This window comes from Oreochromis niloticus, linkage group LG8 (genome assembly GCF_001858045.2).
Source record: "Oreochromis niloticus isolate F11D_XX linkage group LG8, O_niloticus_UMD_NMBU, whole genome shotgun sequence".
In the NCBI taxonomy this organism is placed as follows: Eukaryota; Metazoa; Chordata; class Actinopteri; order Cichliformes; family Cichlidae; genus Oreochromis; species Oreochromis niloticus.
Window position 1 is genome coordinate 4948049 of NC_031973.2, and position 15651 is coordinate 4963699.

General features: G+C 38.5%; 1 protein-coding gene across 2 annotated transcripts; it reads left to right on the plus strand.

The window, feature by feature from the left end:
• The first annotated feature begins 777 nt into the window (after positions 1 to 777).
• Positions 778 to 14248, plus strand: kctd2 (potassium channel tetramerization domain containing 2). Of its 2 annotated transcripts, none has more exons than XM_005453734.4 (6): positions 778 to 1531; positions 2226 to 2334; positions 2419 to 2510; positions 2671 to 2766; positions 3881 to 4006; positions 14039 to 14248. In XM_005453734.4, exons 1-6 carry the CDS (start codon positions 1172 to 1174, stop codon positions 14042 to 14044), a joined length of 789 nt encoding a protein of 262 aa, XP_005453791.1. In that variant the 5' UTR covers positions 778 to 1171; the 3' UTR covers positions 14045 to 14248. The 2 variants fall into 2 exon arrangements, with proteins under 2 accessions (XP_005453791.1, XP_003448686.1); XM_003448638.5 differs by lacking the exon at positions 14039 to 14248 and adding an exon at positions 7081 to 12778 and having other exon boundaries at positions 783 to 1531.
• The last annotated feature ends 1403 nt before the right edge of the window (positions 14249 to 15651 follow it).

Genomic DNA, 15651 nt, shown 5'->3' on the forward strand with positions numbered 1-15651 from the left:
ATCTCATAATCTCAACCCCTTTTTTCCCCATGAAAGCTAGTTTGCTGAGTGAGCAGTAAAAGCACTCCCAGCAGAAAAAAAACAAGCCATGTCTTTGTTTTACAGTAAAAAAAAGAAGAAGTTCTGAATGGTTGCTTAAAGGTCATTACAAATCCTGTGTGGTTCATGTGGTTTTTCCATTTAAATTCCTTTTCTCTCAGTTGTTTGACAGAGTTGGACTCTAGTTGAGCTCCAACTTTAATTTGACATCATGTTTACACAAAGAAACCTTGATCTTCTATGAATCAGAAATACTCCACTTATCATTACAGAGAAAAAAAACTTTCATAAAATGAAAACAGTACATATAGCACGTAAGTGTATATAGTCATGTCATGTTATTACAAGATTTGTATTTGTTTCCAGTTTCCCACCTTGTTTTTGTCTACCCCACCCTAATTATTTCCACCTCAGTACACCTTTAGTGCTTCCATAGCAATTAAAATTTGAACTCTTTAGTTGTGAAACTAGTGCTTCCATTTGTACTTTGTGATTTTTTCATAACTATTTAAATATACTTTCCGAGTTTAACCTTAGATTTTGTATTTCATATTGCTCCCTTTTAAAGCAGCAAAAAATGTTCATAAAAGCCCCATTCTTGCACATAAGTATGATTTGTTCGTATATAATTAAGGCTAAGGTCTTCTTCCTTTACATAATAGAATTTAAAGCAATATTCTGTTATTTATGCCCGTTCAAGGAAAATAAATAATTTTCCTAATAATTCTGTAATAATAAATAATTCTGCATGCTGAATTCGCTTTTTATTTTGAAAAGCCGTGACACGGCGGAAGTAAACAGTAATCACGTTACAACCCGGAAGAAATGCCTTTTCTCTGGTTAACGTTTGAATAGACGAGAATGACCAATTTAGCGTTTGGAGAAACGGTTAAACGTGATGCTGCTCCTGTTGTGCAGCCTCTCATAGTCGTTTTTGTGTCCTAATCTCTGGGCCTGGAGGTGGAGGCGGTCGACTGCGAGCAGCAACGCCCCGATGAGAGCAGGCAGCCCGTCAGAAGGAGAAAAATATCCTCGGTGTGTTTACCAGGCGGTTCAGGGAGACGGTTTCCCCGCAGTGTGTCGTTAGCTCACCGTGCGGCTGTGCGACTGGTTCTTCAGACGGAGAGGAAACATGGCTGAGTTGCATGTTGTGGAACCGAGCGGTGCTGGCACCATAGAGCAGCCCGAGCACCGCGACATCCGGGGCTCGGTGCGTCTGGCGTCGCCCACACTCATGGTTCCGCCGCGAAGCAGCCAGCTCAGCCCGGGCGGGGTGTCAGGCTGCAGCGGCGGCGGGAGGTCGGTGTTCGGGTTCCCGGTGAAGAGCAATCCCAGCTCCCCGTCCGAGCCAGTGGACAAGCCGGGCTCACGCTGGGTCCGGCTTAACGTCGGTGGTACCTACTTCATTACCACCAAACAGACGCTGTGCAGGGACCCCAAATCTTTCCTGTTCCGCCTGTGTCAGGAAGACCCGGACCTGGACTCTGACAAGGTGAGTGGGACGCCAGAAAAACACAAATACATACAACACAGGTTCACACAGCAGAGGGGCGCAAACAACACAAAAACCATGAACACTAAACTGTAAAAGCACAAATTAAAAAGTGAAAAATCCATTTCCACAGTAGTACCCATCTGCCCTGTACAAAATGTTTATAGACTACTGAAGGTAAAAGCACAAGGACGATACACTTAAGTTTTAAAAATTTGAATTTTCTAAATTTGTCCCACATTTGCGAGAAAAAAATTACACGTTTTACGACAGGAAAAACTACACAGACAAATTTACAAGAAAAATTGCAAATTTTACATTAACAAACTTCAACGTTAAAGGAAAAAAATATGGAAATTTATGAGAAAAAACAGAAATTTAATAGAAATAATACCAAACATAGGTCAACAAACTTGAAAAATTGTGAGGAATAAACCTGACATATTTACAAGAATAAAAATCTGCAAGAAGAATTTATCCATTTAAATCAACAAGCCTGAAAATTTACAATAAAAACCCCCATAAGATTTGTAAGAAATCTTGTCAAATTTACAAGAAAAAAACTATAAATATACATGAACAAACTTTCCAATTTAAAAAACAAACAAACAAACAATAAAAAACAAAACAAAACATGGAACTTGCTCCTCTGTTAACTTGGAACTTGCTCCTTGGAACCTGTTAATTCTTGCAGGACGATACAGGAGCCTATCTAATCGACAGAGACCCCACGTACTTTGGCCCTATCTTGAATTACCTTCGGCATGGAAAACTGATTATGGATAAGAATCTGGCAGAAGAAGGTAAAAAGCAAAAACATAATGCAGAACTGTCAGTGAGCAGCATCTCAGACACCAAATAACACGTTCATTCGATTTGTGTTTCAGGCGTTCTGGAGGAAGCTGAGTTCTACAACATTGCTTCCCTGGTGAGGCTGGTGAAAGAGAGGATACGGGACAACGAGAACCGGACATCTCAGGTAAACAAAACTAAACCAAAATAAGTCTTAGTGGCTGACTTTCTTCCAGTGCAAATGTAACCCAGGTAGCTTGTAAAGTGTTCAAACAAAATGTGTGCCTGCCTGCAGATTGTGGATGCTTTTTTAGCAATGCTCTGCGTGCCTTTGCTGTGTCCCTCAGGGCCCTGTGAAGCATGTGTATCGAGTACTACAGTGCCAAGAGGAGGAACTCACGCAGATGGTCTCAACCATGTCGGACGGTTGGAAGTTTGAGCAGGTGCAGAAAACACAGCTTTTAAAATATATGTCATCTTTTAGTTCATGCTTTAGTTGATTCAACGTCACAGTTTTAAGCTCTGCTTGCCCTGAAATGTATGCCAGCACATTGTTAGGTATTTATTTTCACACAGGAAAGACTGGGGCACAAAATGTTTCAATCATGAGCAGGAATGGATACTAAAAGTACTTCATTTGGTGTTGACCTGAATCTGTATGCAGTCGGACTGTGTCACCTTGTAGTTTCCCCTATATTAGTAATCGTGTATTATCAATATGAACCTGTATCAATTTTTTGATCTTCAAAAATCTGTGTAGAGCCTCGAAAGATCTTTGAGCCTTATAATGAAGGTAAGTATGGATTAAACCACTGACATTAGTAATAGCTGTAAATAATTATAGTCATTGCCACATGTGACTACTCCGCAAAGGTCTGATTATGACTATTTGGTACTTTTAACTTTAATAAAAAATACCACATATGTTGCATTTATTAAATTTAAAGAGCTAAAATAACACAACTCATTTGCCTTTTTTATTACCAACAAACATGACAGATCTAGTAGCACTGTTAGGCCTACTGTGAAGCAGTTGCTATAAAGCTCTGCAGGAAACTTTGAGCTCTATCCATGTTTGTGAAAAATAACCTGAAGGCCTCAGTCACAGTCGTCTAGAGACCGATTGGCAAACCCTTGGCATCCTCCAGTTGCTAGGGGAAAATTTTTAATCTTCAACCACCCTCAAGCACCGGCATGTCACAGTTGGTGCTCAACAAAGCCAATGTGGTGACCATAAACAAAGCATAAGCCAGCGGCTTTGGCTGTGAAGGCACACCTGTTTGTCCACAGACTGCTGATTTATTTTCTTTTTTGAGTTTCCCCAGTGATTTTAAGGTCTTTGGAAACCGTAGTTGTTGTTGTGTTGTGTTTTGTTGTTGTTGGGTTGTTTTTTTCCAGACATTTTCAACAGTTTCTCTAAAACAACAACCAAAAGTAAATAACACGGTAGAACTAAATTAAATGGAAAAAAACACAAGTTATTGACTGAAAAGGTGCAGAGTGTGAAACGTCTTGGAAAAGTAGGCTGTCTTCTAACTCCGGATCTTTTGCCCTCAGCTTATAAGCATCGGCTCCTCGTATAACTATGGCAATGAGGACCAGGCTGAATTTCTATGCGTAGTTTCCCGGGAACTCAACAACTCCACTAACGGCATTGTCATTGAGCCCACTGAGAAGGCCAAGGTAAGCCGACATTTCATACTGTTGTTCAGACTGTCTGAAAATCTCCTGCAAACTGCAGAGAAGGACTGTGTTTGTATATTAAAACTCAGTTTATAAGCCACAGAAGCTACAGGATACATGTGTAGGAACCAAAGCTGCACTTGAATCGTCCAAAACACTAAATCCTACTTCCTTTTGCCCATAAGTTTCTCTTGAACTCGATAGAAAATGTCATGAGGTCACTAAAAGATCTGAAGAGGTTATAATCAGCTCAGACAAGCTAACTGCTCTGACACTAGACTCCTTAATAATGTGGCCAGATGTTGTTGATGTGAGTCTGCTGTGTTAAAACCACAGTGCCCCAAAGATGGGCAAAAATGAGGGCATCGTAGATACCAGGTTCAGCCCATGAAATGTTTCATATAAAAGAGGTTCACTGGTGGAAAATGATTACTTCATTATCTAGTTTGTAATCTTAAAGAAAAGGAAGTGAAACAGCTTATTAAGTGGAATTAAATGTATCCCACAATAAGTTTGTGTTTTTAAATGAATGTTAATGACCGGCAGTGCAGTATAGCTGTATGCAAGACATTTAATGCGAGATTCAGCCTACACAAGTGTCTGGATGTGCTGTTGATTCTTTTCTCTCCGGCATGCTGCCAGCATCCAGCATGCCAACAACCTGGGCTCGGTCAACATCAGTCAATCACGGCACGGTGGCACTGATGGTTTAGGGTCCATACTTGAATTTCAAATTCAATTCCGATACCCTGGAAAATGATCCGTAATCAATGCTATTTTCACCACGGCAAGATTCTTAGCCCATCCTGCGGTAACAGAACTAAGAACTAACAGAAATTAGTTTTGTTTTTTTTAAACTGACCTCAGAGCTGGCTACAACAAAATAATAAGAAACATATTTTTATAATTATAATTATCATCTTGTTTACATACAATGTGCACATTGCTCCACCTTGGTCTGTAGCGCTTTACAGCCACAGTTTTCTCTTCAGACCTGAAACCATAATTGACTAAAACCCAGAGCCAAAAGCTACTCACAGTGTTGTCTACAAGATTAAAGTTATGTGCTGGGAACTTAATTTAAAACATCCATTCTAGACATGTTTCATGACATAAAACTTGAATAGTTTATTTTCACTTCCTGCTGAAGAGACGCTCCAGTATAACTTCTGCCTTTATTTTAGGTACAGTGTGTAACATCTCATAATTTTTCAGATTGTGGTCAACTCTAATCCTTCCCCTCTCAATTCAAGTGCTTAACCCAAACTACGGTAGACACAACATGGGTAATAAAGGTAGCATTGAAGCACCTTCCTTAGTGTTTGTAGAATTTAATGAGCCTTAATTATACTTCCATTTCACTTGACTCAGTGAGGAACCTTCCTAATGAAAATATTTGACTGTTGGACCATAAACCAGTCCATGCTGGATCAGACTGGGTAGAGTGGACCTTACCATCTCATGTGGCTTCGGCGTTTTTCACAAGCAGCCTCTCTGAAGGTCAAAATGCATCTGTATGAAAAATGCATTTTCTGAAGTTAGAGACCTTCACTTGGTGGAAAGTTCATGTTATACTTTTACCGTAGCTTAGTTTATTGTGCTGTATTAAATACTTAATGTGGAAGCTTGCGCTGCAACAAATGCAGGAGCTAAATATAACCGTATGGATGAGCTCAGATAGAAATAGTCTGTGTGCTGGCAGCCAGGATGCCACAAAAGTCAAGAACCTTTTGAACTTTACTGAGCCACTGCTGCTATTGTGTTCAAATAATGTGTTATCGCTTATCTTCGTAGTTCTTACCTGCTTAACAGTGAGTTAACAAGATCTGCAAGATTATTTTCATGTATGCGGTCATTTCCATAAAAGCAATGCAAAGACTCGGATTTCATTCATTCTTCTTGTGTCTTTTTTTATGGAACTGAGTCGGTTTATCAGATGTAGATGTATCAATGAAAGCACGTTTTCTCAAGTATAAAGCATTTATTGACCAAGTATTCATTATAAACTGTTTTATAAAACATGAACCTAGCTTCTGCGTTTGTGAAAGTAAAGCCACTGCAGACCTGCATTCTTGCAAATGACCAGCAGGGGGCCACTCCTGTAGTCTACGTTGTATACAAGTCTTTCGGGAAATGATTTCTACTTCTCACTTCATCCACTAACTTTCCAAGTAATCTAATGCTGTTAATCATTAGTTTCATATTTTATTAAATCCAACATGCTGCTTGTTTTGAAAATTTAGTTCCTGTTTTAGAGAAATATAGGTGATAAAGCAGGGTACAATTCAGATTTACAAATCTGTATCAGCATACTGGCGTGCTGCATCCTCAGTTTCACATCCATAATTATGGTGTCCAGGCTTTTCCCTCAGCGAATAGCAATTTAAATAATTTCCCATGCTCTGGCTGAAAAGGGGAAGCTAATGCTAAAAGGAAACCCAGATTGCTTTGACTAATTGTTTGTTTTGGACAAATTTCAGCTGGACAAAAACCCCAAGCAGTTATTCTGCATCTGCATTCATTATAAAACAAGTATGCAAGGAATTAAATTTTGTTACAACTGGCTCAACAGAGGATTATATTATTTTAAAAATATGTTAATAATATCAGTAAAACTACTATAGAGTGTAATGGTAAAAGTGACCTGTAGAGCTAACATGTAGAAATGTTAAGTCCAGTATGAGCAGCATAGAGGGTGGAAAGTTGTTACAAAGTGCAGTACAGCACACTGACTGCTGAAATATTTACTGGATTACAACATTTCAGTCTGCCTGACCCTCTCTTTGTTCTCCTAAATGTCTCAGAAAATGTGACGCATGGTTCCTGAAGGGAAAAAGCAAAGATTTGAGAATGCTTTCTGTGCAGGAACCTGAACACCACGGCTTTTTTCTGTCAGTTTAATCAGTTTACTAAATTACTTTTACCCTGTGATTTCATCTGGAAGAAAGGGCTTGCTAACACTTCCTTTTTTATTGCAAAAACCCCCTCAAAATTCGAAGTATTTAAGTGTTGTTTTTTCTTGCTTTTTTCTTGTTTAAAAGTCATCTTTTTTCTGTTCCGTCTGCCTTTTGCAGATCCTTCAGGAGCGAGGCTCGCGGATGTGAAGAGATCCTGAGCTTAACAACAGTTTATCAGCAACAACCACGTTGTTGTTGAACGTTTTCTTCACTTTTCATCAACCCCCTTCCACCTTTTACCATCATCATGATCATCCGCCCCTTCCCTTCTCCTCTGGTGTGCCTTTCCAAAGCGGGCGCTGTTTGGCGTCCCCCACAATCCTTCAGTGCTGCAACGTGACCCTGGCTTGTCGTCTTGTCTCTCGTCTCTCCTTCTTCACTTTGAAAGAGAGATGACAGGTTCAGGGCTTTTCCTCATTGCAGCTTTTTGGTGGTCAGTGTGACAGCAGCGCAGGCTACGGCACTGATATTAGCCTCTTGTTGTTCTCAGTTGGATGGACAGAGCTACCAGAAATCATCGTCTCCATCTCCACCTCCGTTCTGGATCTCCATCGTCGTTATCAGACGGAATATTTCCTCATGTCTTACACATCTGGCTCTGTTGATTTAGCAGAAACCTCCTCAGGACTCTCAAAGGACATAAAGGAATGAAAACACTCCACTGACTGACCGAGAGAGCATCGACTCCTCTGCAGGTGGAGCCCGAGACGGAGCAGTCGCAGGCGGATGATGCACGGACCGATCACTCCTTATGAGCTAACCTGGAGCGGCATCTTTTCCGCGAACCACGAAATCTCCAGTGGCTCCTTTTGATCTGTAAGAAAAGAAAACAAATGACTAAAAAACGGACTTACCTACACTAGTGTACAATTTGTCAAGGCATGTGAGGAATCTATATAAATCTATATAGGCTACATGATGAAATTATATGAAAAATTGAATGCAAATGGTGTAATTATTGATTTCTGTATCATAGTTGTGATATATTTACATATTCTGGTGGTTGAGTCTATTTAAACGATGGAGAAAATATCAGTTTTCCCACCCGCTAACACGGGTGTGAATTTGTGTATGCAGTGCCTCTCTGCTTTCTGTTCATGACTGAAATATCACCAGTTTTTCAGCTGCACGTTTTCTGTAGTGTTCCTCAAAGAAAAAAAGAAGATAACACCGGTAAGTTTTCTCTTAAATATCCGACTTTAAACTATTGCATATCTTAAAATTGTAATTAGGGATAAGGAAAACTACTGTCATTGCCATTTGTCCAAGCAAAGCGTGGCGTGGCAGAGGTTGGACTGTGGCCAGTCTGTATGCTGCCTCAAAACCCTGAAGCACCCCTCTCCTCTCGGGCCTTGTGCTATTCTCTTCGCCAATATTCGCTCACTTTGCAGCTGCCTCTTGTTGCCACACCAAAATGACTGTGTTGTCTTACACTCTGCAGCACTTGTAGCAACCGTGGCGCAAGCTAAACTGTACCGCTCACCGCTTAAAGCCCTGAGATACCTGAGTTTTATACGCTGTGTAAACAACGCTGCCAGACGGGAAGTGAGTTCAGTTTTTTCGAGCTGGAGAGCGAAGCCTTAGTAGTTTGGCTGAAGTATGTTGTTCTTGTGCTTAACATTAAGTTGCTATGTTATTGTGCTGTTTTTGACGCTTTCAAAAACACTTTCAACAACATAGAAATCTACTGTGTACAGGCCAGGATGTAAGCTTGAGTTATACTTCTACACCAACTGTAACAGCTGCTTGGTGGTGAATAATGCAGTACATTACTTTTGCAAACATAATGCATATAATGGGGTTATGGGGGTTACAGGGCTATTGCAGGAGCCAGTAACCTGCCTGACTAATTAATTCAGTTTCAGTTGCTTGCTTTTTTTAGTAAACTATTAGTGGCATAGAAAACAAACTAGCTGTGAATGCTAACAACAGCTTAGCGTCTGCAAAATTGTAATACAGAAGTATAAGTCAAGCTTTAATCTGTGCACATGTGTGCAAGTGCACTGGCTCGTACTGAAGCGAAAACAGTGATTTGTCAGTTGACAGAAAATAAACAGGGATCTGTTCTGCTCATTTTAGCTCTAGAGTTTTATTCTTGAGCTTTGCATGAGTCACATTTCAGACTAATCCTTATTTGTCCTACATTTGGGCCTTGGTTCAGCCGCTTAGCTCATCCTTGAACTGAAACAAGGTCCTTTAGCTCCCGGATCCCGGACTCTAGTCTGATTGGCTGCCCCTCGTAAAGACAAACTGAACTTTTGGCTCCCTGGGATTACTTGTACATAAGCTCACCTCATTACATGAAACTTTAACTCAGCTTGATAATAGACCCCACCACTGTAGCACAGTAGGTCCCCTTTAATCTGCCACAATTGAATATCAAGTCACTTATCAAGCAGAAAGGACAACTGTTCTTTCAGTTTTCTGCTTTTTCTTTTTCATATTTATGTAAATTGAATATAGTTTGGTTTGGAACTGGATCGGTGCTTCCCTAATTTGTAGTTTATCACATAATGAAAAGTTTCTGGAGTCCAAATGGTTCAAAAAGGGTTCATGGGCCTTATCAAAATTAGGCAATTAGTCACATTTATTTTAAAAAAAACCCAAAACAATAAAATAGCAAAATACCTTTTTGTACTTCTTAAAGTCTGAATATTTTGGCTTCAGATGGCCCACCTCTCACCTTTTAGCCTATTTTTGATCATTTTTACTCACATAATCACTAACTGTTCAGCCAGTATTCATTTATTTGCTTATGAGCAGTCAAAGACCCAAAGAAAATCAATTTAACTGACAGGTGATGAAGAAATGCACCTAATTCTCACACTGAAAAGCGATTTTCTTTAATATTTCTGCTTCATCAGTGACTCACATTTGTTAATTAATTATTATATTTATTCTGTCAGTGACTAATCATTTCACCATCTGGGGTAAATGCAGCTCGTTCATGTGAGCAACTTGATGCATAGTTTGAGCCATATTTACACATATCAGAAGGAGAACTGAGAATCACGTTGTTCACATTTTAATCAAAGCTGAGGAGCGCTCAGTCGTTATCGCAGACACCTATTACTGGCATTGACCCCTTTGGCAATCCATCCTTTGTATAAAGAATTTATTTGATGCAATTATGTTGTACCAAGCATGAGGAAAAATAATGCATTTTATTGGGGGAAAATGGTACCTTACCTGCTGTTGTCCCTGACCATGTTCAGTCAGGATTCGGAGCTCAAACTTTGATGTGACTTCCTCTTTGTTGTTGAGGGGTTTTTTTTATATATATATTCTTCACCTATTGAGTGTGTTTGTGCTGTTTTCTTCGACAGACCAGAGTCATGAGCAGACTTGCTAAAAATACTGCTAAAAATGCCCAAAAATGTCATTCAGAAGCACTTTTATTTCCTCCCTTGTGGTTTTCTTGGCCCATTCAAAGCACCTTGGGTGTTGATTCCCTTCGTCTTTGTCCAGTGTTGTGCCTTTGACCTGTGTTGTGCACAGTTGTACTCCCCTCTTATCATAATGTGCCTCCCATACCTTAAAAAAGCCAGGAGGCACGTATCTGAGGTATCATGTATACTGTGGTCTTTTTACCCTGGTTTTTATCGGTGGTGTTTCCGTAAGAGGCGAACCAAGCAGAAACATTACCCTTGGCAATATTTTATTATATGTAAATTTTACAAATTGCTGCTTTCTTTGTGCCATTGCGTTCCAGCTCAATCCAACCACAATCCCTCACACTCCTGGAGGTTTGACATTTCTGTTGTGGTGGTTTGTTGGCATTGTTGGTGAAGTGGACAACAGGAAGTCCAGTCCAAGCTGGGTTCCTTTTTTTTTTTCTTTTTCTTTTTTCCCCCCCTCGTATCTTAGTAAAACTCCAAAAATGCACTTGGCAATTAATTTGATGTCAAACTTATTGGCAGCTTCTTTTCTCCTTGACCTGCATGCTGAAGCTACCTACAATGGCCCCACTTGTAAGTGTGTGTAACCAACGTTTAAAGCACTTAATGTACCCCAAGACCTTAGGAGTATCAGTCAGTTTATAGACTGGAAATGTTGGTATTTAAAATGACAAAAGAGGTGATTACATGGGAAACGTTCAAGTACAGAAGCCTGAAAAAAAGCATCATCGCAGATATTTTGCTGGTATCGTTAGTTTCCCATTAATACAACAAAATTTTATCTTTTAATTAATTTAAATTTTTAATTCAGCTTAAAATATAAAAAATATTGTAAATAGAACTAAATATATCACAGACTGGTAGGGTGGGAGTTTGGGCTAGCCACTGCTATAAAGGAAAAAGATACACGGGATTTATGAAATAAGAAGAAACATTTTTAATGATAAAACTGCCGATTTAGAGTTTGTTTAGTAGATATTAGCATTTTAAAGCCAAATTTAGAATTCTAATTATTCAGTGTAATGGGTTTAACACATTTTTATTTAAAAAACACACAGTCAGAAGAGTCTTTTGGAAATATTAATTTTATTGTTAACTGCCACCTATGTGTTAAGCTAATTAGTTTTTAAGTTCTTGTTAGCATCGAGCTAGCCACACTATCTTCATGTAATAACTAGCAAAGCTTTAGATTATTTTTTCCCCCTGAATTTAAATATAGTTTAGCTGAAAATAAAAAAACTAAACGACAAGATCATCATGAAACAGAATGTTATACAATAATTTATTTTTTAAATTGTCCTCTACAATAATAACGTTTTGTTTAGCCACTGTGACAGTGTTAGCGTGTTGATGTTAACTCTTTGTTTTATTTCTTGAGGAATTAAATAAACTGTTCAGACAAGCTAAAAAGTTTTTAAAAAGTAGAAATATGCAACCAAAAAAGTTGGGAACCTCTGACCGAGCTAAACTTGGCAGTGTGTTTATCTCAATATTTTATTCAAACCATATTTTCTTTAAACGGAGAAATAACTTTTGACCTCTGTTTTTTGGTTTTGTTTTGTTTTTTTATTTTAAGGTTTTTGTTTGTTTGTTTTACGTTCACCTGTGCTAGTTACTCAACAAATAACGTGCAATGTTAACAAATCTGCAAAAAATTACTTGTGAAAACATGAGAGCATGCATTGTACTAGAGATGTCGTGTACTGGATTTTGTCTGACCTCTGTGTTAGTGCAAACTAAATGTGATGCATGGTGGTGGGAAGCAGAGGGACGGCATGGCTCTGTGGTTTGTAGGTGTAGATTTCTTAAGTGGAACAGTTGGTCTACAAGTCGACGTATTCTCCTACTCACAGCTTCCGTTTCTTTGTCGTTTTTGTATCTTTGTCACGTCAATTGATCTTAAAAGTAGAAACAAGAGCTAGCTTTAATCACATATTACCCTACTGATGATATTGCAGACCTTTCCACCCCCATAACCTTGGTTTATATAGCATTTATGCGACCTGCAGGTCAACACAAAACGAAAAAAAAAAAAGAAGTTTTTTTAAATTCATTGATCATTTTGCCAGTTAACCTGTAAACACCTGCATGCGTTTGTGGACATGCACACTTGTACACTCATTTAGACGTATTGATAATGTCACCTATTAACTTACTTTGTGTTCATTTATCAACAGTATTGATGTCAAATGTGAATATTGTCAACTGAGACTGTGGAGAAACGTCTGGAAGCCGACAAAACATTTTGTCTGATTGTTTGTTTTGTTTTGTTCACTTTTATTTATTTTATATTTTCTGAATTTTGTCTACCATGTAACAATTTTAACAAAAGCCCAGTCTGGTTTTTATTCATAAAATGTGTCTGTGTTTTAAAATGTGGCTCACTGACTATTTGTTGGTTCCTTTGAGTGTGGATTAAAAAAAAAAAAAAAAAAAAAAAATTAAACAAAGTGAAGTTCATAACAAAATATATGTTTTGGAAATGTCTGTTTGCAGCCAAGTTTGAATGTTAGAGACAAAGCTTTAAGACCTACCACAATATTAAAACCATCTGACTAGCATTATCTAGGTCTTAGTCCCTTGGATGTGGAACCATGGTCAGTGGTCCCGTGGTGGTGAGTTTCCATGAGACTCTAACAACAGTCCTTTGATATGTGGAGTCTGCATGTTGAAGCCTCGGGCTTAGATTTTCACTCATCACTGCCATATATAGCACAAAAGATGGATGAAGCCAATACAGAAGTGCCTTAAACCTGCATTCTATATAATGACCAGCAGGGACCCTTATAGTTGCAGGAAAACTGCCCTCAGCTCCCTCTCTGCTACCTCAGTAAATACCCTTCTAATGATTTCCATGTGTTAGTCTCCAGTTTCAGGTCATATTGAGCTTCTCATTAGCAAATTATGGTCATCACAGGTGTGAGAAAGTAGGATTGTCCAGTCTAACAACTAGCCAATCAAGCTGTTGGTCAATGAGCTTGTGGTTTCACAGCCTTCCAAAGGATCAAGATGTCAGGATCAAAAATGGTCACCTTAAGACTTCATAACAGGACTTCACTCACCTATGGGTGGTATCATGGTGGTAGCATCTGAGGCTACGAGGTTTGGTTATCAAGCTCCATTCATAAACAATGAGTGGATATGATAACTGCTAATTCGTGCACTGGACGTACTTCTTGGATGCTATGTACCACACAGGAAGCCATTATAAATTTATCAAAAACAGTGCCAATACAGTGGTGAGGTTCAGTTCAGTGACTCCTTTTAGCACTGCTTTATCCCTTGCAATGAAAGCAGGTATTCCCCTAACATTAAACCATAACAGCATACAAACGGATGTTTTATAAAGCAAAGATCGCCCACTTGAGAGCTGGTGTGTTTCTAAGAATGTCAATTCTTAGAAAATAAATTACTTGAATTTGTGCATTTTATCACAGATAGCCTTTGCTACAGGGAATGAATATCAGTTCTGTTAATCATCAGCTGATTTATTAGGTCAGATCTTGTAATATTTCTTTATACCTCAATCATTTGTAACTCTGGTTTTGCACATTATAGCAACACAACTGTCTTGTTGATTCTGCCAGACTATTGCTGAACATTAACATTACCAGCAATTGCTATTGCAGTCTTCTATAAATCCTCCATAAATCCTATATAAGTCCTCTCTCTCTCAGGTCTGACCAGAGGACAAGAGATGGTTGCCATGGCGAAGTAGGAAGAATTGCCTTCATATTACAGTGAAAAGTTCATGCCATGCAGGGCGTAATATGACCTGAGGGAAGAATCCAAGACAAATAGGAGGAGCCAAGTCTAAAGCCACGGTCTTCGCCTGACTTTCTGACCAAGCACATTAGTATTGAGTTTTTATGGCACATAATAAAACTGTTTAGTATTTGGGTGCGGCATCATTTGTCTCTAGGATTTCTAGAAAGACAGATGAGGTCTTTCTAGGAATCGTAGAATGAACTTGAAATAACAACTGTTTAATAATAAATTTTGAATACTTATAATTTGAGCACTTTTGTCTTTTCTCAAAAAAACACAACACGACAGATGCCATCCCACCAAGTGTGACCAAGCTGGTGAAAGGAAGCATTAGGAGGAGGTGCCAGGCTGTTGTGGCTGTGTATGGCTCTTCCACGTGCTACTAAAGCTCCCATTTGTTAAAGGAATACATTGGTAAATTGCCCATATGTCTTGTTTATCCAGACTTCAATCATCCGATTCAATAAACAGCATGCAAAAAACTCATGTTATTGTTTTTAGAATAGAATAGAATAGAATAGAATTCAATTCAACTTTATTGTCATTGCACATGTCACAGGTACAGGGCAACGAAATGCAGTTTGCATCCATCCAGAAGTGCTTTAGCCATGATATAGATATATTACAATATATATTAGCAATAATATAGATATGTAAGTATATTACAGAAATGGGTCTATTATGGTATGTTATAATGTACACGGTATGAAGTATGTTATGAATATTCTATAACTATAAGTATGTACAGGCTGTAGTGAGTACAAGCTATGTACAGGCTATGAACAGGATATAAATATGAAAAACTATACAGATTTTATATTAAAAGCTCACTTAATATTGATCATTTAAAAAATTGAAAGAAATATCTTGTGTTCAATATGATGTGTTCAGGATGGTTACCTCACATCTTAAAATGAAAAGCCTGGTCTCGTACCCCTGTCTTTCTGCAACATAAAGAGCAAGCCAACATTTTCCCAACAATACCACCAAACAGCTCGATAATAACCGTAATCATTTCAAAGACGTGACATTATGTACAGCTACTTTCAGTACCATTGATATTTATTTAGAGCATTAATTAATGTTTCAATCTTAAATATTATCAACCTATCTCTAATAATTGTACCACAGACCTTCAAGCTGGCAGTAGTTAAACTGTTACTTAAAAAGCCATCACTGACCCAGCTGTCTTAGCTAACTGATCATCTGCAGAGGAATGGTTTATTTGAAGAGTTTCAGAGCTCATCACAGCACAGAAACAGCTTTAGTGATTTTTCCTTCTATCAGTTCGATATGCGATCGTTGTAAACTTGGAGAAGGCTCTCTTACTCATTTGTTTTGGACTTGTCCCAAATTGTATAACTATTGGTTGAATATTTTTAACTGTTTTTCTGATATCTATAATTGCACATTAGAGCCGGACCCAATAATTGCATTGTTTGGATCTTCCTCTTCCCTTTTACACCTTAGCTCTGCTGCACAAACCACAGTTTTGTTCGGAATGGTAATTGCTAAAAAAATT